This window comes from Chelon labrosus (genome assembly GCF_963514085.1).
Source record: "Chelon labrosus genome assembly, chromosome: 19".
NCBI lineage: Eukaryota > Metazoa > Chordata > Actinopteri > Mugiliformes > Mugilidae > Chelon > Chelon labrosus.
The window spans coordinates 5,095,334-5,117,706 of NC_140352.1; the positions used below are offsets into that span (position 1 = coordinate 5,095,334).

The 22,373-nt window shown below is 45.1% G+C and overlaps 1 protein-coding gene across 1 annotated transcript in view; it reads left to right on the top strand.

Annotated features, from left to right (window-relative positions):
* The first annotated feature begins 307 nt into the window (after positions 1-307).
* The window catches only part of afap1l2 (actin filament associated protein 1-like 2), a 44,869-nt gene continuing 22,803 nt past the window's right edge, over positions 308-22,373 (top strand). Inside the window, exons 1-3 of the mRNA XM_084567430.1 lie at positions 308-447; positions 15,391-15,519; positions 20,673-20,738. Of these exons, the coding sequence (XP_084423556.1) occupies positions 432-447; positions 15,391-15,519; positions 20,673-20,738 (211 nt within the window). The 5' untranslated portion in view covers positions 308-431. The remainder of the gene's footprint in view (positions 448-15,390; positions 15,520-20,672; positions 20,739-22,373) is intronic.

The following is a 22,373-nucleotide window of genomic DNA, read 5'->3' on the forward strand; positions in this document are numbered from 1 at the left end:
TTTTGTGCGTAAACATATCCCAGTTACGGGGAACAACAGTTGGGACATGTCTGACTGCTACTTCTTGAATAACGTAAAGTCAAACTTTTCCTCAGTTTGTCATGAGGCCACTGGGAGTCTCTGAACGACACCTGGCTGGGGTGCCTCCCGCTGTGGTGGCAGAGCCAGCGTCTGGATGCTGCAAACTGTAAGGAGGAGGAGGAGGAGGTGCGTCGAAAAAAAAAAAAATCTGATTATAGGAAGAAGAGAAGAGCGCTGTTGTTCCGTCGCAGCTCAGTGTGTGTCTGGCTCAGTCAGCGCTGAAAACGGGAGGGTCGGGCTGCATTCCGCAGGAGTTGCCGTCCCATCACTGAGGAGCAAAACTTCTGGGGATTGTTTTTACTTGTGTGAGCGGAGGAAAGCCGGCGAAAGAAAGGCGTCTGTGCGAGGGAATGGAGAAGCACAAAGGTAAGAGGAGGACTGTTGCCTCAATAACATGACACAGGGCTTCTGACTTGTACAGTGGTTAAGCTGACAATGCTTCCTTATGAACTCACTGTAGGAAGAAAAAAACAAAACACTGCTACTGCACAACAGTTTCTTGGGTTTTACTCCCACTGAGTCAGAACATGACATTCACCGATTCTGGACGCTTTACATGAGAGATACTGAACCAGATGTTGTGGCTTTTTCTAGTTTTAATTGGCAGCAAATAAAAGCATCTTCTTGTGAGCTGATTTTAGTTGTGCTCAGTCTGCTCTGCGTAGTTTTAACTTGAACGTTGGTCACTTAATAGTAACTCCAGGGTTAAATTCGTCCAAGTTGTGGACAGTCAGTCCAACTACACAGCATCTAATTGAAATTTGACACTAGTTTCATCTTGAAAACATGAAGGTTTATTTATTTATTGTGTGTGTGTGTGTCTCAGTGGGGTCTGTTTAATGGTCTGCAGTGTGGTCCATATAAATTCCAATAGCTGCAACATTGTTCTCGCAGCATTCCTCAAATGCCTGTGGTTATTTGTTCATGAGGGATAAGCAAGGCCACTTTAATGCTTCCTGATGGACAAGAGTGTAGCTAATAAACTAATAAACTGGAGCCACTGACCGCCTCCCCTCGCCTCCCCTCGCCTCGCCGCCCGAATACAGAAAACCTGATGGGGACTAGCTGGTGAAGGTGAGGCTGGTTATCTTTGGACTTTAGCACTGATGGGAGAAGCTTTACAGCGACCACCACCACCAGCAGAAGAAGCAGGAACATTAGCGTCAGGAGCACACCCCCCCATCCCGCCCTCCTGCCACCCCAACCAGCAGCAGCAGCAACTTGGCCGGACAGCAGACAATGGAGACCAGTCAAACTGGAATCAGCGGTTTGAAGGAAAACAGTCCTGCTGCCACATTCCCGTTCACCAGCTGACTGCTCGCTCCCACACACTCTTAGAGTAAATAGTCAGACTCATGCGGAGGTGTCCCACGTATATTTGGTGAGGGAGGGGGTTTAATCAGCAGCAGAGGCTTCGGGTTGGTGGCTGAAACAGCTGCTCCATGAACGGATGGTTATTAGAGTGAAGCACAAATATGAAGCTTGTTGTTTTCTTGTGTTTTTAATTGAATGGGTTCACTTCTTCTTCTCACTTCTTTTAAGACAGAAAATATGCAATAACAACATATACGCCGATCAAGCATAACATTATGACCACCTTCCTAATATTGTGTAGGTCTCCCTTGTGGTGACTCATCAGAGAATGGACACGGGCCTTCTGAGGGTGTCCTGTGGTGTCTGGTAACAGGATGTTGATAGTAGGGGGGGACTTTGAGGGGAGGGGCCTCTGTGGATCATCCCACAGATACTTGATCAGTTTGGGATCTAGTGAATTGTGCCACATGCTCAAGGACAGCTCATCATGTGGCACATTTGGGGGTTGAAGTGAAGCTTAATAGAGGTCCCACCTTTGGGTCCTATGGGTTGAGGGGAGGGGCCTCCTTGATCAGTTTGGGATCTAGTGAATTTGGAGGCCAGGTCAACACCTTGTGCTGTTCTTCATGTTTTTTTTTTAAGTCGTTCCTAAAGTGTTTTTGTGTGTGTGTCTGTGTCAGGCTGCATCCTGCTGGTGATGGCTGCTGCCATCAAGGAGTGTCATTGCTATGGGGTGGGGGTGCCTGGTCTGGTCTAGGTGGGTGCTACATGTCTAAGTAACATCCACATGAATGAATGAAAGCCAAAAAGTTTCCCAGCAGAACAATGAATTGTCACAAGATGGTGTAAGTGTTATTCACTTCTCCTGTCAGTGGTTGTAATGTTGTGGCTGATCCGTGTACATAGCTTCAGTTTTGACATGTGGGAGTCGGGTAGCATAGTTAGCATTCATGAGATTACAGTGATAGTCCTCCAGGATGGCTACAGTGTTCATTGTGCGGCCAACAAGTGGGAAGTGAGTGGACTTTCCCGTTTACAATGAATCAATGAATTTTAAGCCACAAGTGAAGGTCAGGCGAAGGTAACCCACGCTGATTAGAGAAGGTGAGAGCTGACAAGCAGGTAGAGTGACGCAGGGTAAGAAGCCTGCACCTGGTAGCCCCAGACTGCAGAGGATGTGTCGGCATGTTGAAATAAAGCCTGGAGTGTACTCTCTTGGCAGCCGTCTGCAGCAGCACCAGGACGTTGAATTAGATACTAGCAGCCACAGGCAGCCGGCGGAGGGGGGTACAGCAAAGGGGGAACCTGGGAAAATTCAGGGAAACCAATGACAAGCGAAGGCGTTATTTAGTGTTCTGGACGTGTTCCACGTTCCTGAAACCTGAGCCCGTGCAGGTTTCATTTCAGAGAAACAGTCCAGCGGCTCATGTCGCCGATTCTCACACCTCGTGCCAGAGACGAGGATCGAATTAGTGAAACCACCTGGAGCTCTGTTTGGTTTGAGTGACCCCTTTTTTGGGCCGTGATGGGACATGTTTGAGAATCACTGTTATAGCAGCTCAGCCAAGAAGAGTTGATTTCTGTGCGGTTATCTGCCCTCTGCTCGCTGTGCCCTGCTCATAATTACGTCCCACATGCTCATCTGTCAGCCCACAGCCAAATATTAAATAATCACACTGACAGAGATGTTACAGATTACAAAAAAACTGTATCTAAGTGGATCTATAGAAATAATTAAATGTGAAGTTTCCTAGAATGGGTTTATTTTTCCTCTCTGGTATCTTCCTTTACTTGTCAATCAGTGCTCTGCTTGTTTTGCTTCCCTTGCTCTTACGGATCCCGTACATAAAGCATGCCTGTGTTGACTCCATCACGCTGGGCTTCCTGCTCTTTGCAGCCAGCTGGGTCTCCCCCCAGAAAACCAAAGAGAGATCTATGACGACGGCTCATTCTCTCGTCTGCAGCGTCACTCTCCAACAATGGCCCCGACTCTGCGGCCGGCGCCAAAACGAAACGATGACGCAGTCGGAGGCGACTCTGACAGATGTGTTATTAGACTTTTTTTGGATGACAACGGGTGATATGATCAACCTGTGGTTCGAATGGTGTGACTTGATGTGAGCTTGCATAGTCAGCGTTGGTGGTAGAGTAGATTTTTTACACCAGTCTCAGAGTTGGCATTTTCAATCCCTGAAATAAGATGCTAAACCTAAAATTGCTCCCAGTGGCAGACAAGCACCTTCCATTGTTGGTGCATGAATAGGAATAGGTGAATGGGAATCTTTGCCAAGTGGCTTAAGTACCACAAAGGAAGATAAGCTCTGTACAAGAGCAGATCATTTACTGTTGTGTGGTTACATTATGATCCAAACACTAAAGCAGCAGTGCTTTGAGCTAAACGCTAATGCGTTGATGCTAACATGCCCGACGCTGACATATATTAAGCAGCTGTGCTGTTAGGACACCACAGTTTGTCCCATTTAGCTTGTGGTTTTCACAGTCTGAGATTAAATAAAGATATCTGATCTACAGGAAGTTATCACGTGTATCTGGTCATACGTTAAAGTAATGGACAAGCTGATGCTGCTGCTGCTGCTGCTGTGTTTAAGTGAAACGTCAACCTCATGTCCCACTCTGACAGGGATAAAATAAGTGTCACCAATCAGCCACAACATTAAAACCACTGACAGCAATAAAGTGAATAACATTAAAACCATCTTATGACAATTCAGTGTTCTGCTGGGAAACTTTTGGACCTGGCATTCATACATGTAGATGTTACTTAGACATGTAGCACCCACCTAGACCAGACCAGACACCCCCACCCCATAGCAATGACACTCCTTGATGGCAGCAGCCATCCCCAGCAGGATGCAGCCACAAAAACACTTTAGGAACAACTCAAAAAAACATGAAGAACAGCACAAGGTGTTGACCTGGCCTCCAAATTCACTAGATCCCAAACTGATCAAGTATCTGTGGGATGATCCACAGAGGCCCATCCTCTCAAAGCCCCCCCCCCCCCCCCCCCCCCCAACCCACTAACAACATCTTTTTACCAGACACCACAGGACACCCTCAGAAGGTCCATGTCCATTCTCTGATGAGTCACCACAAAGGAGACCTGCACAATACAAGAAAGGTGGTCATAATGTTATGGCTGATTTGATTGGTGTATTATTAATACAGTCTAGAGACTACTTCTTGCTAGAAATTTATTTTTTAAATGGGTGTATGAGTATTGAGACTACTTTGAGTAGCATGAAACATGAATCCTTCAAATTACGATTAATAAATGTTTAATTTAACACTGAAAGCAGACTAAACACCTTAAATCCAATTGGTTTAGTTATGCACCTACAGGTCTAAACCCTCAATTTTAATTATTAAAGTTTAGTTCCGAGTCTCAATGTTGTGTTATGTCTGCAACTGTTACTAAAACAGTGCGTCCTTGTGGAAAAATTAGGAATAGGTGTCAGTTTTATTAAAAATTTGTCTTCTATGTCATTTTTCCACTTTGCACATTCATGCAGCGGGCTCGACCAGACCCTCTGGCGGTCTTTAAAGAGCAGTCAATCAAAGCCACTCTCAGTCAAACGGGCCTTTCCCTGCAGCATGACAGTGTGACAGAGTCAGGGTTTTTTTTTTTATTGTGGGTCTGACATGTCATGAGCTCAGCAGCGTCAGCCATATGGATGTAGGCCATCAGGGCCGGCATGAGGTCTTCTGGTTCACTAGCATGTGTGTCATGGGATGTGCTTGCCAACGGGGAGTGGAGTGGAGTGCGGGGTAATTCAGGAAGCTGGAGCCGGGCTATAAAAATGATGAAAAGAAAGACGGTCTTCCTGCTCTGTGCCAGCGGGGCGCTCCGTGTGAGTTCGGCCCTTGTTTGCCCTCTGGGGTCTTACTCTCGTTCCTTTTTCTTCTTTTTTTTTTTTAACACATCAAACGCGCGGCTCTGGATCAGACCTGCATTGTGTTTGTTTCTCACCAGGTACACCTTTTTTTTTTTTGATGGAAATGGCACTTAGTAGAAGAGAACAGGAGCTCGCGCACTTCGTAATCGCACACATGTGCACGCTCGGCCGGCCCGATGTGCAGCCCTCCTGGCCACTTTCCTGTGGGATAATAACCGAGCAGAGAAGCTTTTATGTGGGTGACTCGGAGGCGGCCTTGCTAGTTACTTTTTATTTGTGCAGCAGCTGCTTCTGGTCTGTCACTTTCTTTCTCGTCAAGCCAAGGCTGCGGAGACTTTTCCTCAAAACATGTATCTGTTTATCGCTGCGCAGTTTATCTTAATTGAAAAATGACGGTGGTTGGTTAATGCCCGCACGGAGTCATACATGCATATACACTCCCACACGCCGCAGAACATAGCGAGGGGGGTTTTGAGCGTCGGTGAGGTCTTGCAGAGCGAGAGAATGGTTTTCGGGGGAGGTACAGATGGAGGGGTTTGACGTAGAGTTGGTGGGTTAAAAAGAAGAGGTGGAACCACACTGACCATCCTCTGCCTTGCGCGTTTGTGAGAACATTTTCTGTAACGGCTTGTCCTGTCATCGGGTGAGAGGTTGCCAGTCCATCGCAGGGCTAATTAAGCTAACGAGCATGTCTTTGGGCGGTGGGAGGAAGCCGGAGTACCCGGAGAGAACATGCAAACTACACACAGAAAAGAATTAGAACCCAGAACCTTCTTGCTGTGAGGCATCAGTGCTAACCACCACCCCACTTTGCCAGCCGACCCGTAACTTTTATGCAAAGGGTTAATACTTTGATTTCAGGCACCAAATCAACTTGTTTAGGTTCAGACAAAGATCGTGTTTTGGGTTCAGAGAGCTTTTCACAACTGCTCCAATCTGCTACGAGGTTTGCTGCCGTTTATTCGGCCACGAGAATTCAAAAAGCTCGTTCACGCAACCGCAAGTGGACACATGTGTCGATTCAGTTGCCTTCGTCTTCGTGAGCCGAGATCTTCTTCTAAACCCGAAGCAAACTGCATCTTTGACTGAACAAAGAAATCTAAACTGTTTCCGTTCGACCCCTTCTTCAACCACAGTTTCCTGCATCGATGAGCTTTGACGCACCTTTTACCGACTTACCCGACATCTTCAAGGAGCTGGCTGTAACTACCCGAACACCTGCTGCGTATATAGGCACCGACTTATTGCGTCATGCTAAAAGACTGATGCAGCAACTTACCAACATACGTGCAGCGGCCTTAGTGTTTGATGTATTTCTGTTCATCTTAATTTTAACTTTATGCTGCTGTTGCTATTTGTGTCTGGTGCAGAACATGTTGCATAACTTATATTCAGTCGTCTGCGTATCTGTAGATTTTCTTTCTGGACCTGACAGGTATCAGCTTTATGATGTGATATTGTAAACTATTGTACACTTTATTTTCACAACCCAAATCTCTGCTGCATGTGCACTTCCTCACACACACACACAAATTAATCTCGGACTACACACCACTCAGCCTTTGTCTGCACGGACGACCGCAAGCAGCGTCGCATCTTAATCGAGACAGAGTTGCTCAAGTGGACAGAGACACGTTCCTATAAAGCAGTTAGATTTACATGGATTTTTTGGGAGCAGCCTGATTTCTCCAGGGGCAGGGGCAGAGGCAGAGACAGAGGCAGCGCAGATCTGAAGAAAGGAGGAGGACTGTAAAGAAAGCTCAAACGTGAGATGACTAAAGTTAATAGTCTGGGCCAGGAGAAGATGAGAGGGGAGAATCTCGAAAAAGAAAGTGGAACTACGCTGGACTTCTTCTTTACAGCTTTTGTCTCCCGTCTCCCATCATGTTCTAGGAATTGCGCCTCAGTTGTACTTTTTTAAAATGTGGACATGTTAGTAAGTCACACCCAACCAAAGTGAAAGTGGCAGCAAAGAAACTTGTTCAGTACTGATAACATGGTTCTCTGTCATGAACCGCCGTGACTGCAGGTTCCCGACCTGCAGCAGCTGATTCCACTCATTAATTCCTCTTTTTTGGGGTCATAGGTTGCAGTGCAGTGTTGTCGTACAGTGAACTGCTGCTGCTGAGTTAAAAACACTAAAGTCTGCAGCTTCTACGACCGCGACCAAAGCACTGGACACATTTAAACTCCTTATAAGACATTTTATTTTGGGCCCTTATCAAATTAAACCATGCTCGACTTTGTTTCTACAATTTGAAATAAATTAATTGCAATTGCAAAGGGTAAGGGCTGCCAAATAATGTCTCTAATAATAGAGGCAACTCTCACAGGCTACGATTTAAAGGAAATAATCTTTCAGATTGCCTCCCCCCCATTGTCTACATCAATGAGTGCTTTTGCTGTTGTTTACTTCCTGGTCCTGATTAGATAGAAGTGAAACCTACAGGGCCCTCAGCATCAGCCTCGAAGCCACTGAGACGCACTCGATCGGAGAGCTGCGTACTTTTCAGATTGTTAGAGACTTCAGCATGAGTAGAGCGGTGTCATATATGTACACGGAGCTCAGGGTTTACAGTGATTGCGTTAACGTGGACGCTCATTATCAGAGCAGTAAGAAGGAAAAGGCCTTAATGCAGTCATTTCAGCTGGGGCAGAATTTAGAATCTGAACGTGCAGCATTGTGGTCCAAAAGAAAATATTAGTGCCTTATGGGCCCTGAGATAGACTGGAGACCTGTCCAGGGTGTACCCCACCTCTTGCCCGTTGACAGCTGGGATAGGCTTCAGCTCCCCCGTGCCTTATGACCATTGCATAGACAAATTTCCGTGGAGGGCTAGAAACATGGCGACTGCAAAACTTGTTCCAGAGTTTAAAAAGTGTAAGAAGTTCAGATCAGAATCAATGAGTGTCCTTCAGATTTGACGCCCCACGTTGGTGCAGAACCACAAAACATACGGTCTGATTGACTGGATTATTTTATATCAAGTCTTCACTGACTGCATCATTGTGGGGTACCGAGGCTGCACCGCCCCCCAACTTAAGACTTTGCAGCACATCAGAGCCCCTCTGTCCTCCCTCAAGGACATTTTCCTCACCCAGAGAGCCATCAGCATCGCTGGTGACGCATCCCAATCCTCACCCTCCTTCCTCAGCCTTCTCCAGCTTTCTGGAAAAAGGTACTGGAGCCTGCAGGCCGAGAGCTGTCAGGAAGCTCTGCCCCCTGCCCCGGGACTGCACTACATCCATTACACACCAGGACTCTACCTCAGCTGTTTTTGCACATAAGATACTCATACACTGTAGCACAATCTGCAAGCTGTCCTGCACATTACAGTTATTTGCACTACTGTCCATGCACATCTCAGCAAGCTGCTACTGTAATGCACTACCACCACAGCTGTGCATAGTGCCCGATTCTCAGATCTTCTGTATGTCCTGAAAATATAGAGAATTTGAAATCTGAGAATGAAAATCTCTCTAAACAGTTTAGTTGGAGAAACGTAGCCCGTGTGAGAAAGAGCGCTGGACGACAGTACACTGGACGTTTCTCACCCTGTGTGCAAGGGCAAAGTCTTTAGTTTCAGCATACCTGAGGTCTGTTCCAGATAAAACGCTGATAACATTTGCCAACTCATTACAGGTGTGAGGTGTTTTGTATTTGCACTTAACCTCAAATTTCCTGGTCCCGTCCCGTCGGAGCGTTGCCATGGCGATAGACGAGGAACTATAAATGCACCTGTATCGTTCATTGTTTAAATCTTTGAATATTTAAATTTTCTTTTGTGTCACTTGTGTCCACGTCTTCGTAGACTTCCTTCGCTCCTGGTCTCAGACACATTTGGCCCTATTTTGCCGTCTGAAGTCATCAAGTTGACACCTGTTTCTTTTTGGCTTTTTTAACTCCGGTTTCTACGACAACAGCGCCAAAACACAGCTTGCATTAATCGGGCCGTGTCCGTGCAGTCCCTGCCCCACATCTGAGCCCAGCATGTTTCAGGGGGAGAAAGAGACGGAGAGAGAGAGAGAGACAGAGAGAGGGCGATGTCTGCCAATAACGAAACACAAATCATGCTAGTTTTTGATCCTCCATTCAGCCCCTGCCATCAGCTAATCATCCGCCGCTCTCACCAGAGGAAGGAAAGGCTGGAACGAAGCTATCATACGTGGCTCCTTCTTCCAGTTTCTCTGCACCCCCCCTCCCACCCCCCACCTTCCTCTACAATTGTTTTGTTTTCTGAAGCAGAAGCACATTAAGCATGTGACGGTGTAAAAAAAAGGGACACTCCTGCACATCCACGAACATTTTACAGTCGTGTTTGGTCGCTGGTTCCAATTCTCTATCTGACAACCACTTCCCTTTTAGTGTAGGTGGAGTTATAGCTCTGGTGAGTGTCTCATTTACAACTTCAGTTCACAAGATCAACAAATTACTGGTTTTACTTCTAAATGGAATTGTGTAAGTTCATCTTCTTTTTCATAACAGTCTTAAAGAAAAACAGATATTTTGATGCTAGGTTCTGGGGGGCATCAGGAAAAGAAATCTGTCATAGGGTAGATAGTAGATGTGGAGTATTGTCGATGCAGGGCCCTCAAAGGTTAAAGGGTTAGGGTTGGTTGTCATTGCAAAATACAGTGATATTGTGTAGGTCTCCCTTGTGGTGACTTATCAGAGAATGGACATGGTTCTTCTGAGGGTGTCCTGTGGTGTCTGGCAACAGGATGTTGTTAGTGGAGAGGAGCCTTTGTAGATCATCCCACAGATACTTGATCAGTTTGATCTAGTGAATTTGGAGGTCAGGTCAACACCTTGTGCTGTTCTTCATGTTTTCTTTAAACTTTAATGTTTCCTGACATTGTGCGACTTTTTTCCCCTCCTATGAATCGATGACTGGAGACTTCCTGGAGAGCCTAGAATGTCAGGGGAATTTAAAGAGTAATGCAAAGTCTGGAGAATTGGTTTGGTACCACTTTAAATATCTGATTTGATGCTCTTTTGATAATTTTTCTACACTACATGTGAATGTAGTCAGTGTATCATTGCAATTTGCTGCACAAGTGTCCAATATCTGTAGCAGCTGCTTCCGGGACATCAAATCTGACCTGTGGATCAGGCTTGTTCCAGTGCATCCCAAGGATACTTGATTAGTTTGGGATCTAGTGAATTTGGAGGCCAGGTCAACACCTTGTGCTGTTCTTCATGTTTTTTTTTTTTAGTTGTTCCTAAAGTGTTTTTGTGTGTGTGTCTGTGTCAGGCTGCATCCTGCTGGGGATGGCTGCTGCCATCAAGGAGTGTCATTGCTATGGGGTGGGGGTGCCTGGTCTGGTCTAGGTGGGTGCTACATGTCTAAGTAACATCCACACCAATGAATGCCAGGTCCAAAAGTTTCCCAGCAGAACATTGAACAGTCACAAGATGGTCGATGTTATTGACTTTACTCCTGGCAGTGGTTTTAATGTTGTGGCCGGTCGGTGTATCGAGGCATTTGCTGAACAAGGGAGTCGGACAAATCAAATTACATTCAGATAAACCACCACTTAATATCTATCATGAGTAATGGTGACGGCTGTGTTGTAAACAACTTTTATGAGTTATCAAAATGCCTGAGCGAGGGGAGAAAAAGAAAATAGCTGAGCAGTTAACGAAGCCTCTTCACTCAGATTTAGTGCCCTGCCATTACTTGATCCTGTAAAACCAATAAACGCTGCTGTTTGGCTATAACTGCATTAAATCAATAAAATTCCGCATATTTTTAGAATGCACACTTTGGAGCTGAAGGAATTGACTCATGGATGAAAAAGTGAGCTATTGCTGTGGGAGTCGCAGGATTAGTCAACAGAAACTGTGCAACACTCTTTGTCCGATGACACTGAGATAAGAATAACAAAACCATCTGGAGATAGACATCAAGAGGCAATAAATGCTCGAGTGCATGGAGGGACGCGAGGGCAACATTAGCGCGCTGATGAACAGATATGTAGACAGACACGCAGACATGCAGACGGACAGACAGAACGTGTTATATAAAAAGCTCTGTAGCACTTTTTCTCCCCACTTTTTCTGCTAGATGTGAAGAAAACACATCTGCAACTATTTTCAACATCTGCACCACATCCCAAAATATGACCGTGATTCAGAGAGCACAGGAAGTGTCCCAAACAGACCTCAACCAGCAGCCTCGGAGCCGAGCGCGCAGAAAGCCTCGCCGCTTACACGGGCAGCTGCCTCTGTTGCATCACCAGATTCAAGCAAAACTGTATTTTCACATTTTGACTTTTGCTTATTCGTTGTCTTTGACTCTCCCGCCTGTTTGATATTATTCCGCGGTTGATTAAAGTAAATCGTAAACAAGCTTTAAAGCTGCGCAAATATTGCATCAGTGGAACACAGGATATGACCTGGAGGATGAATTGATGCGCTGAGGCTTTAAAGTAGGACAGAGGGAAGGAGAAGATGAGGAGAAACTTGAAAATGGGGCCAGTTTGATTTCATTCATTCATTTTCTGTAACCACTTGTCTTCTGGAGGGTTTCAGGGTGGGTGGGGAATTTAGAATCGCCAATTAACTTAACAAGCATGTCTTTGGACGGTGGGAGGAAGCCGGAGTACCTGGAGAGAACCCACACAGACACAGGGAGAACATGCAAACTCCACACAGAAAGGAACCAGTCGGCCTTGATGGATTAGAACCCAGAACCTTCTTGATGTGAGGCATCAGTGCTAACCACCGTGCCACTGTTCTGCCCACAGTTTGATTTGGTTATGAGAAATAAGAAAGGTACTAGTCGTATTTCAGTCATTCAGCTATCTTGAGGACGTGGGTGGAAGGTACAAGTAGAACTGTGATGCCTCACCTCGCCTGTGTCTTGGCCAAAAAGTTGCACTTGAACACATCGCAAAGAAGACTACAGCCACCTTGAGCTGTTCTTCATGTTGTTTTGAGTTGTTCCTAAAGTGTTTTTGTGGCTGCATCCTGTTGGGGATGGCTGCTGCCAACAAGGAGTGTCATTGCTATGGGGTGGGGGTCCCTGGTCTGGTCTAGGTGGGTGCTACATGTCTAAGTAACATCCACACCAATGAATGCCAGGTCTAAAAGTTTCCCAGCAGAACATTGGATTGTCACAAGATGGTCAATGTTATTTACCTGTCAGTGGTCTTAATGTTGTGGCTGATTGGTGGTTTTTGTAAGTAGATCTGTTCTTACCTGAGGTGTCGACACACTGAGGTTTTTTTTTTTTCCCTGCCAATGTTCATGAGGTCGCTGAACTTCTTCAAACCTGCACCATGTTTCTTCTTCGCTGTGGAGACAAAGAGGAGGAGGACAAAACTGTGACTGTGAAAACCTTTGCCTAATTTAGCCTGGAAGCCAAACAGACTGAAATCAGGGGCCATGTCTGCTTTGTTAATTTAGGAAAATCAAATGTCCCAGGAATTCGAGCCTCTCAGAGCAGGAAATGCAGCCAAAATTCTACTTGACAGTCCATCTACAAATATGTTGAAATTGAACAAGGAATGGAGTTCAGAAGCTTTTTTATTAGTTTATTTTTTAATTATTATTATGGTTAGAGTTTTAAACAATGCTTTGAGTAGTGAAACCTTATTATCACCTTCCTCTTCATGAGGCAGGCAAGAAGTTTGCAACCCAGCAATGCGATAACACGTGTGTGCAAAGATAGCCTTATCATCTTTGGTACGAAGGAAGTCACAATTATAGCCAAGTTGATAGAACGACCACAGTCGTGCGCACTCTACATAAAACCTCCTAAAACCTACGTAGATGCAGGTGAGCTGATGGCAGTGTGCTGAGGGCATCTCTGAGGGCCCTCCACCCTAGCACGCCACAGTATAGAACAGGATGCCGGCCACCACAGACTGGTAAAACACCTGTAGTAGCTTCCTGCAGATGTTAAAGGAGGCCAGCGTTCTCAGGAAGTAGCACCTGCTCTACTTTTTCCTGTAAAGATAATCTGAGTTCGCTGACCAGCTCCAGGCTAAGATACTTGTAGGACATGTGTATAATGTATCTGGTGTGAAATGTCCTTTAAATTGGGGTAATTTTAATCCGAATTGTGTAAGTTTGTCAGCTTTCCTTTTCAGCTTCAGGTGTGAAGACCTGTAGCCTTTGGGCAAAATAAAATATATTAAGCAGGTAGTGGAAAACTCCCACGCGAGGAAAATAGGTTCTGCTTTTGTTAATGTGTAGGAGTTTGGAAACCTTCAGTTCGACATTATGCAGACAAGTGCACTTTTAATTTCAGTCTTAAGCTTTAACTGGAATGGCAAAAAAAAATAAAATAAATAAATCACCGTCCCACTCTCTTCAGATCCTACAGAATGGAGCTGCCTGTGCAGCAGCCAAGGCCACGGCCAATCGCTGGATGCGCCGTGGGCGTCGGGCCAGCCCGTAGCCCTCTGAGACGGCCCGCTGCAGACCTCCCCGTCCTGTCAGCTGACTCTGTTTCCCAGGGTCCCCCGATCCAAAAGGCCATCTGAGTCAATCTCTGCAAACACACAATGAGGAGAAGCTGGAAAAATGTTTTGATTCGGGCAGAGGGGGCCAAACGTTTGCAGCTCAGGAACAATTAGAAATGTAACGGACGGGAATTTAATCATTGCAGGGATGTTCCTGCACATTTAAGTCGTTTACATCCCATATATATATATATGTAAATGTGTATATATGTGTGTGTGTGTGTGTGTCGAAAGGCAGAAGTTGACTCAGCCCAGCCAGCTTCAGGAAAGCCTCTCGTCATCTCTGTAAGGCGATGCTCACTGATGTCTGACACCTCATGTTGCAAACATAAAAAACAAAATAAAATCTGAGGTTTTCCTTTGATGCGTGGGGGGCGACAGGAACGCGCTGCCTCTCGGGGGCTCGGTTAGCGATCGGCTTGAGCCGGAAGGAGCCGTTAAGACGAGATAGCTGACAGTTCTAATAGAGTTCAAGCGGAAGAGGAGCGATTTGAGATGCTTGTCATAGTTTTCACTCGATTCAGAGCAGAGTTCAGGTGGATGTTTGCTACTTTTGGTTTCTGTTTTTGTCATTCGTTAGTGTGCATGTGTGACTTCTTTCCTTTAGTTTAGCTATACAGCGATCAGGCATAACATAACACTCATCAGAGGATGGACATGGGCCTTCTGAGGGTGTCTGGCAACAGGATGTTGTTAGTGGGGGGGCCTTTGAGGGGAGGGGCCTCTGTGGATCATCCCACAGATACTTGATCAGTTTGGGATCTAGTGAATTTGGAGGCCAGGTCAACACCTTGTGCTGTTCTTCATGTTTTTTAGTTGTTCCTAAAGCGTGTCAGCGGTCATAATGTAGTGGCTCCACCTCATCCTTTAATAAAGTCCTTCTTCTTCTTCTTCTTCATGCCCCCTCCCTCCGTCTCGTCCCGCGCTCACACACTGAGGCCCACTGTAGCGAGGGGCCTATTCATGAGGCCAGCAGACAGCGGAGGGGAACACAAAGAGCTCCCCACACGGCGGAGCGGGGGCCGCGAGCCCAGCGCTGACCCCTGAAGGATGTGTGTGTGGGCTGCACCCAGACACGGCGCCCCCCCTCCTCTCCGACTCCGGCGCAGGCTCCTCCCCGTTTCTGAACTTGACCTTTCGCTAAACTCACCAAAAACGGCCTCAAAACAGACTCGCGACTGTCAATGGCAGCCGGATGAGGCGAGCGAACGGCTCGGAGTCTGAGTGGCTGTCTGACGCTGCCAGCCAGAAACCTCTGAAACGTCTCTCCCATGCAAAATGCTGGCATGCAGCGGTAGCTTTAGAAACAAAGGGGAGGCAATCAGAGCAACTTAGAACTAAAATCAATATTAAAAGAAAGAGAGTTCAACAAGTTCTCTGCCATAAATTCAAGTGTAATAATCTGAACATGTCTGGAAACTTCACAGGCTTTTATTGCTCATGACTCTTCTCTTCCCCGACGACGGCAACGCTGACAGCTCTGGTCTTAAGCCACTGTTTTGATACTCCTAAATATAGTTTTGACGCCAAGAAATGTGTTATAAGATTTAAAGGAATTTTTATTTTGCTGTAAATCTGAGTCCCTATTGTCTGTCTGTGCTTCCAGTGCTGGACCAGCTCCTGATGGAGCTCCACCGCTTCTTGCTCATCCTGGACAAGGAGACGCTGAGCGGGAACGCCACCATCCAGAAGGGCTTGCTGTCCGATCTCCTGCAGTCCTACAAGACTTCAAACGGTGAGACCCTGGCGTGAAAATATACATTGATAGTCTTAATTTGAAAGAGACACACTGAATCAATCTGACCTCAACCTATACTGATCAGCCATAACATTATGACCATTGACAGGAGAATAAACAACATTTGTGACAATTAAATATTAGGAAGGTGGTCATAATGTTATGCCCTGATCGGTGTAGATGTGCCAGTCACATCCATATCAGGTATCTGACGACTCTCCATCACGTCACACTGAGTAGATGTGGAAGGAAATACAAATCTGGAGTCTCATTAACCCAGTTCTCTCTTCAGATTAATTTAGCAACATGCTAACATGATATCATTGGATATTTTTAGGGGAAACTTTACATAATTTACTAAAAACAAAGAAAATTAAGAAGTGAAAATTTAGAAATGCATCTTACGGGTTTTGAAGTGCCTGCATAGGAAATTTACCGTAGAGGAAGAGAAAGTGATTCTGCCTGATTCTGATCTTAGTCAACCAAAGGCAAACACAGCTGAACTGTGAACGGCCCTACATGTGATATCACAAATGAACCGAGAAAAAAAAATCTTTCCATTCCGTCAACAATCAGGTTTTCCTTCCTCAAAAGTGATAAAGTGATGCCTGCTCTGTGTTAGCCGATGACACTTGAAAATGTCAAATATCAAAGAGTTGCTGTGAATTCAAATCTCTAGGAAATATGCAGAAGCTTAGCAGCACATAAAAAACACTCTTGAGAACCAGAAGTAAAAAGAAAGATTAAATAAAATATAAGTAAAATAAAATAAATATGAACAAATGTACAAGAAATAGAGACGGAAGAATACATCTTATATACATAGGAAAGATAGTAAGGTGCAATAATGGCCATTAATATGAATAACATGAAGTTATCTTGTTGTTGTCCAGCTGGATAGAGTAGGGGACGAATGACGTCCTGCAGCGTTCATTGTGTCCATGATGGAGAGCAGTTTGTCCAGTGTCCTCCTGTCCCTCACTAAGACAAACGTCTCCAACTCACCACCAATAACATGATCAACCTTTCGGATCAATTTCTGCTCCCCCAACAAACCACAGCAAAGAAAGGACGCTAACCCTAACCCTAACAACAGACTGGGAGAAAGTCTCCAGCAACTTGTCTCATACATTAAAAGACCTGAGCTTCCTCAGGAAGTAGAGTCTACTCAGGCCCTTCTTGTCCACAGCATCACTGTTGTCCTTCCAGTCCAGTCCAGTCGGCTATTCATGTGGACTCCCAGATACTTATAGTGGTCCACTACGTCCACCTCCAGACCCTGCATGGTGGTGATCTTCCTCCTGAAAGAGCAACGTCTCAGCCTCCAGAAACTGTTGGAAATGTTTGGATAGCGCGAACCGTGACGCAACTACGGTAATCTAAATGGGGCTTGTGCAAACACGCCGCCAGTGATACATTTGGTTTTAAAGGATTTACGGGCGAGCTCTCAGTCATCAGCAGCGGTGCATCTCAATCATGGTTTAAATCTTGTCAGACAACGTCTCACAGGGAACTGGTGAAGTAGGACCTGAATGCAAGACACTAAAGCGGAGGCAGGAGTAGGAACTCAAAGTTAAATCTGATCAAAAACTTACAAAAGAGTGACAAAAGGCGTTGCAGTTGAGAGGCAGGGTAATCCAAAAACTTAATCGAGGACTTGACGGAGAACAAAGAGAAAGGCACGGTTATATATACACATATAGGAAGAGGGGTTAACGAGGCACAGGTGATACTAATGAGGGCGGAGCAAACAAGGAGAAACCAATCCAATAATCAAAGAGGAGGGGGAAACACAGGAAGTAAAGAAGAACTTTACAGAACAGACACAGGAAACACAATGAAAACCAAACAGGGTCACAAACGAAAGACCACACCATGACACAAGGGGTACGTTTACGTGGACAATGTTGTTGTTGTTGACATTATTGTCATCAGAAATTCCAACTGAAGTCCCACAAATGAAATGAAACAGACGCTAGAATTACAGGGGTGCGGGGGGCGCCATCTTGGAAGTTTGGTGCCAGAGTCTGAGCAGTACTTCCTCTAAACTCACTTGCGTTTTCGTGTGATTAATACTTTGCTCTGAGTCTTGAACATGCATCATCATTATATTAACTACCTTAAATGACAAAAACCATCCTTGAAAAGAAATTATTTGACGTGTACTTTAATGTTTTTTTTTAGTTTGGCCCAAATCCCAGCTTAGTTTATGACCTATACTTCAACCAGCCACCAGGGGGAGCTCTTCTTGCTTTGGTTTCGCTTTTGAGCAGCTGTCCTGTCGTCTGTCTTTTATATACAGTCTATGCTCTCTTCCCTATCAAAATAAAGGCCCGCCATCAACACAACAAATATCCCACACAAACTGGTATTAAATATGCCAGAAATCTAACAAAAGAAGAAGAAAAAAGAAGAAATCATAATGAACGATTATGATTCACACCACCCCTTCTCAGTCTTTCCGATCCAAATTCCTTCCGATCGGCTCGATTGTAGGCGGTTGCATCAGACGTTTTTATTCCGATTCAGATTAATAGTGGAACCGTGTAAACACAGCCAGTGTCTGTGATGCCTTTCATAAGCAGACATAAACATTTCCTCACCTCAAATCTATCTTTCATTTTATGACGCTGTGGTTTTTTTTGTTTTTGTTTTTTTACGATGCATCGGTTGAAGGTTGACCACAAATGTTTAGTTTAATTCAAAAACGGTCAGACTAGCTTCCTTTTCATCCAAAGCACCTTATGTAACATGTGGTCATCCGCTGGGTTTCCCACACTTCGACGGCTTTGTCCTGTCTGCAGTTTGGCCTCGGAGAAGCTATCAAGCAGTCTGCTCTGGTATTATTCTGCTATTCTAAACTCTCCGTGACCACCATGTAATAATTATGCTCCTGCAAGCTTCCATTTACAATTATATTCGGAGGATTTTATCCCATGGTGGCTAAGAAACACACACTGTGGCGGCTGAATTAAATATTTTTTTGGCATTCCTAACGCTAACTGGAGGACGCTGACACTTTTCTTTTTTTTTATTGTGCAGTTATTAAAAGCAAGCTGAAACAAAGTGCTTCCTAAAGTGATTCATGGCCTGTTATTACAATCTTGTCGAACAGCTAAAGACAAGTTTATTTTTCTTACTCATTGGCTTTGACGCTCGACATGAAAATGGCACAGCCGCCTGTTGTGAATCGCCTCGGCCTCTCGCGTGCGATCAAACGGGAATAATTAACGACGCTCCCCGTTAAACGACTTTAATGACGATCGTTTTTTAGATTGAACACTCTCAGCCCTTCTTGTCTTTCACAGAAAGCTCTCAACACACAACTTCACAAACACACAGGCAGCAGTCATGCTTTTCCATGTTCAGGTCCTGGACCCGTCTCTCCCTACTTCCTCTTCTGGCTCCAAGCTGTATCATTTTTCCGAAGCTGCATTTATCCTCCGGGGACGCTCACTTCCTCTGAGCAGCAGTTTATAAATAGCGTTTCGACTCTGTTCCCCCGAAAAATCTGTTTTCACTGTACAGGCAAAACATCGTTTTATTCCGCCGCTGCTTGGTTTCCACCTCACCGTATCTATTTCAAAGACAGAGAGAGCGCTCCTCCGGAGTATCAGCCGAGGTTGTTTGATTTCCTCCCAGGGTACAATCTTAGTCAGCTAAAATATTTAATTCACCAAAAAAAAATGCGAGCTGCAGCTCCAGGAACAAATTCCCATAACAGGTTACAGTAACCGTGTAGGATCCCGCCACGCCGCGACCTCAGAGTTTATTGTTCGAAACAAAGACCTTCATTCGGACTGTTTATGTGGTGATGTTATGGCGATATTCTCACCAGCTTGTAATTACTCGGCCATGTTCGGAGTGACAGCGGAGCAAACACAGCCTTTTTCTCAGTAAACCGACTCGAGCAGCGGTGCATGTCAAGAGGTTTCATCATCTCCCCCTCTTGCCCAAACAATACTGTCGTTCATTGCACTGACCTGCAGATATTTACATGCGAGTGCACAGAGAGTTCAGCTTCTAATTTGCTTCTAAAGTAGCCGTCACATGGACATGAATTTACTGCAGATATTTTAAAGCTACGGCCATAGTTTTGGTTATAACGTAAACTCTTTGGGATTGAATGAGCCGCTTGATCTCCAGGACTTCAAAGACAGGAGTGGTACAGGGCTCTATCTGTGCAGGCGAGGCGTCCTCTGACTAATGTCTGATGAATGCTCGCCACGGTGAGAGTGGGTGTCAATAATGGTCCCATCTGTCTGCACAATGGACCGCCTGTTTGGGCCGAAGTTCCCCTTTAATCCTGGACTTTTGACAAGGGTGAAGACGGTTTGTTTGGCACTAAGGTGGATTTTCCCGTCCGGAACAAGGAGGCTGAAATATGCCTCCCCCCCCACTCACACACTGAAGATACTCCACCTCCTAAAAGAGATGAGGTTTAATTCTTGAAGTGTTTCAGCTGCTACACTGGATAGACAATTAGATTTGGAGGATAAAAGTGAGGTTGTATGAGATACTTATCCATAGTTGACAGTAGATGATGCTCAGCATGCTCCAAATTGGAAAAGTTGACCTGCTATGGATGGGACCAGCGGCAATTTTAACCAACTAATCATAGCCCCACTGAAAAATATCAACACGAACAATATTCAGAGCAGCGTTAAAACTGATTTACTTTGCTTTTTCCAACAAGAAACCAAAGTGATTGATTGCCAAAAGACTCCGCTGACAAAAGCAGTAATTGTATGTCACGGAGTTGTCGGTGTACCGCTGTGTGAAGCTCTTGATATGACACATTTTTTCACATCTGGACTAAGGTGTCAACCCACCGAAGACGGTTTGCACGAAAAGTGACAATTTATTATTCTGAAAGTATAGCACAATAAAATGCAGGATTCTGTATTTGAAAGAAACTGGAAAGTTTTACGAGCCGAATCACAAATGTGCACAGTCGAAAGAAAAGATTCACCCTGCTCTCTCTGTTATGAGATCACAGTCTGGAGTGGGGTATGTGCAGGAATGCTGCAGCTGTTCCACACGACACGCATGATGTTTGTGCTAAAATATGGCCTGCTCATCATATTTTGTTTGTGCTGAAGAATACCGCATCTCAGCTGTTAACCACTTTATTCCGTGTCTACGTGCAGGTGGTGATGAGGAGTACATCTACATGAACAAAGTCCTTGTTACCGGGAAGAGCAGAGATGACAAAGGTGTGATTTTTTTTTTTATTTATTTGGTCTGGTCTGAGGATGCTGGTACTTTCCAACGGTTTTCATCGGAAATGTTTTACTGACTGGGCTAGTGGCACAATTAAATATTTATAGCCGGGCTAGTGGTTTTATAGCATAGTTAAGTAGTCAGTCCATCACCTTGATTAAATGTCTCATCACTGAACTGACTGATCAGCCACAACATTAAAACCACTGACAGGAGAAGTGAATAGCATTGACCATCTTGTGACAACTCAAGAGTTCTGCTGGGAAACTTTTGGACCTGGTATTCATTGGTGTGGATGTTACTTAGAAATGTAGCACCCACCTAGACCAGACTAGGCACCCCTTCCCCTTGATGGCAGCAGCCATCCCCAGCAGGACACACACACCAAAATGCTTTAGGAACAACTAAAAAAATAAAAAAATAAATTAAGAACAGCACAACGTGTTAACCTGGCCTCCAAATTCACTAGATCCCACACTGTTCAAGTATCTGTGGGATGATCCACAGAGGCCCCTCCCCTCAAAGCCCCCCCCCCCCCCCCCCCGCTAACAACATTGTGTTGCCAGACACCACAGGACACCCTCAGAAGGCCCATGTCCATTCTCTGATGAGTCACCACAAGGGAGACCTACACAATATTAGGAAGGTGGTCATAATGTTATGCTTGATCGGTGTATATATTTATATATAGGTGACAAATTCTGACTTTTCGTCTAGTGACGCCGTCACAGTCAAAATGTACATTCATGCTAAAGCATTTAGCTGAAAACACAACCTGCACAGAGCTGCTGCTTGCATGGTTTAGCTTTAGCACGGGGTTATTTCTTCATCAGACATCAAAGTCAACAAGCTCAATTAAATTAGAAGCACTAAAATAAAAATAGTTCTTCTCTTGAAGGAAGGCTCTGTCTATCTTTGGTGTTAGCAGCGCCCAGATACCTGCTGCCCCAGTCCCGTTCTGATAACTCTAGTTTCACATTCAACTGGCCTGAACTTTGGAGCGCATTATCTTCCTCCAAGTGGGCCGAACGACGCATACTTGTTGTGTTAATACATTCCACACTCAATTTACCCTCAAGTGGATTGCAGACATGATAAGCTGTTGCGAGCAGCAGCAGCCCCCTCAGCTCTCCTCCTCTCGCCCACCACTTCCTGCCCGTTTCTTCGCAGCTCCTCACCGTGTGAAACTGACCTATTTTGTTTGGACGGTGATAAAACTGTGGTTTGAGTGAATGTTAGACTCGACGTGCACAAAAGCCCTGATGGAAAGTGGGGGCAGAGAAGTGACAAATTGAGGTTCTTTTGAACAATAGCTTTCTTTTGATGGAGGTAAACATTTTGGCTTATGAAAACACAGGCGGTTCTCTCTGGCTATCTCTGTGATGCTACATGCTCAATTTGTGGGGCAATTGTTTTTTTGCTGCAGCTCAGTTCAGTGTGTTCCCCGTCCCTCTGATAATACAGAAAAAACAGACCGACAGCAAAGTACATACTGTAACTGGAAATCTTGTTTTGTGTCATCATGATTTCCACAGGGACTTATCAATATTTAAAGAGAAATTAAGGGAAAGTTCGGATAATAAAGAGCAACACAAGACTGGACAGTAATAGAGACGCTAGCTACTTGC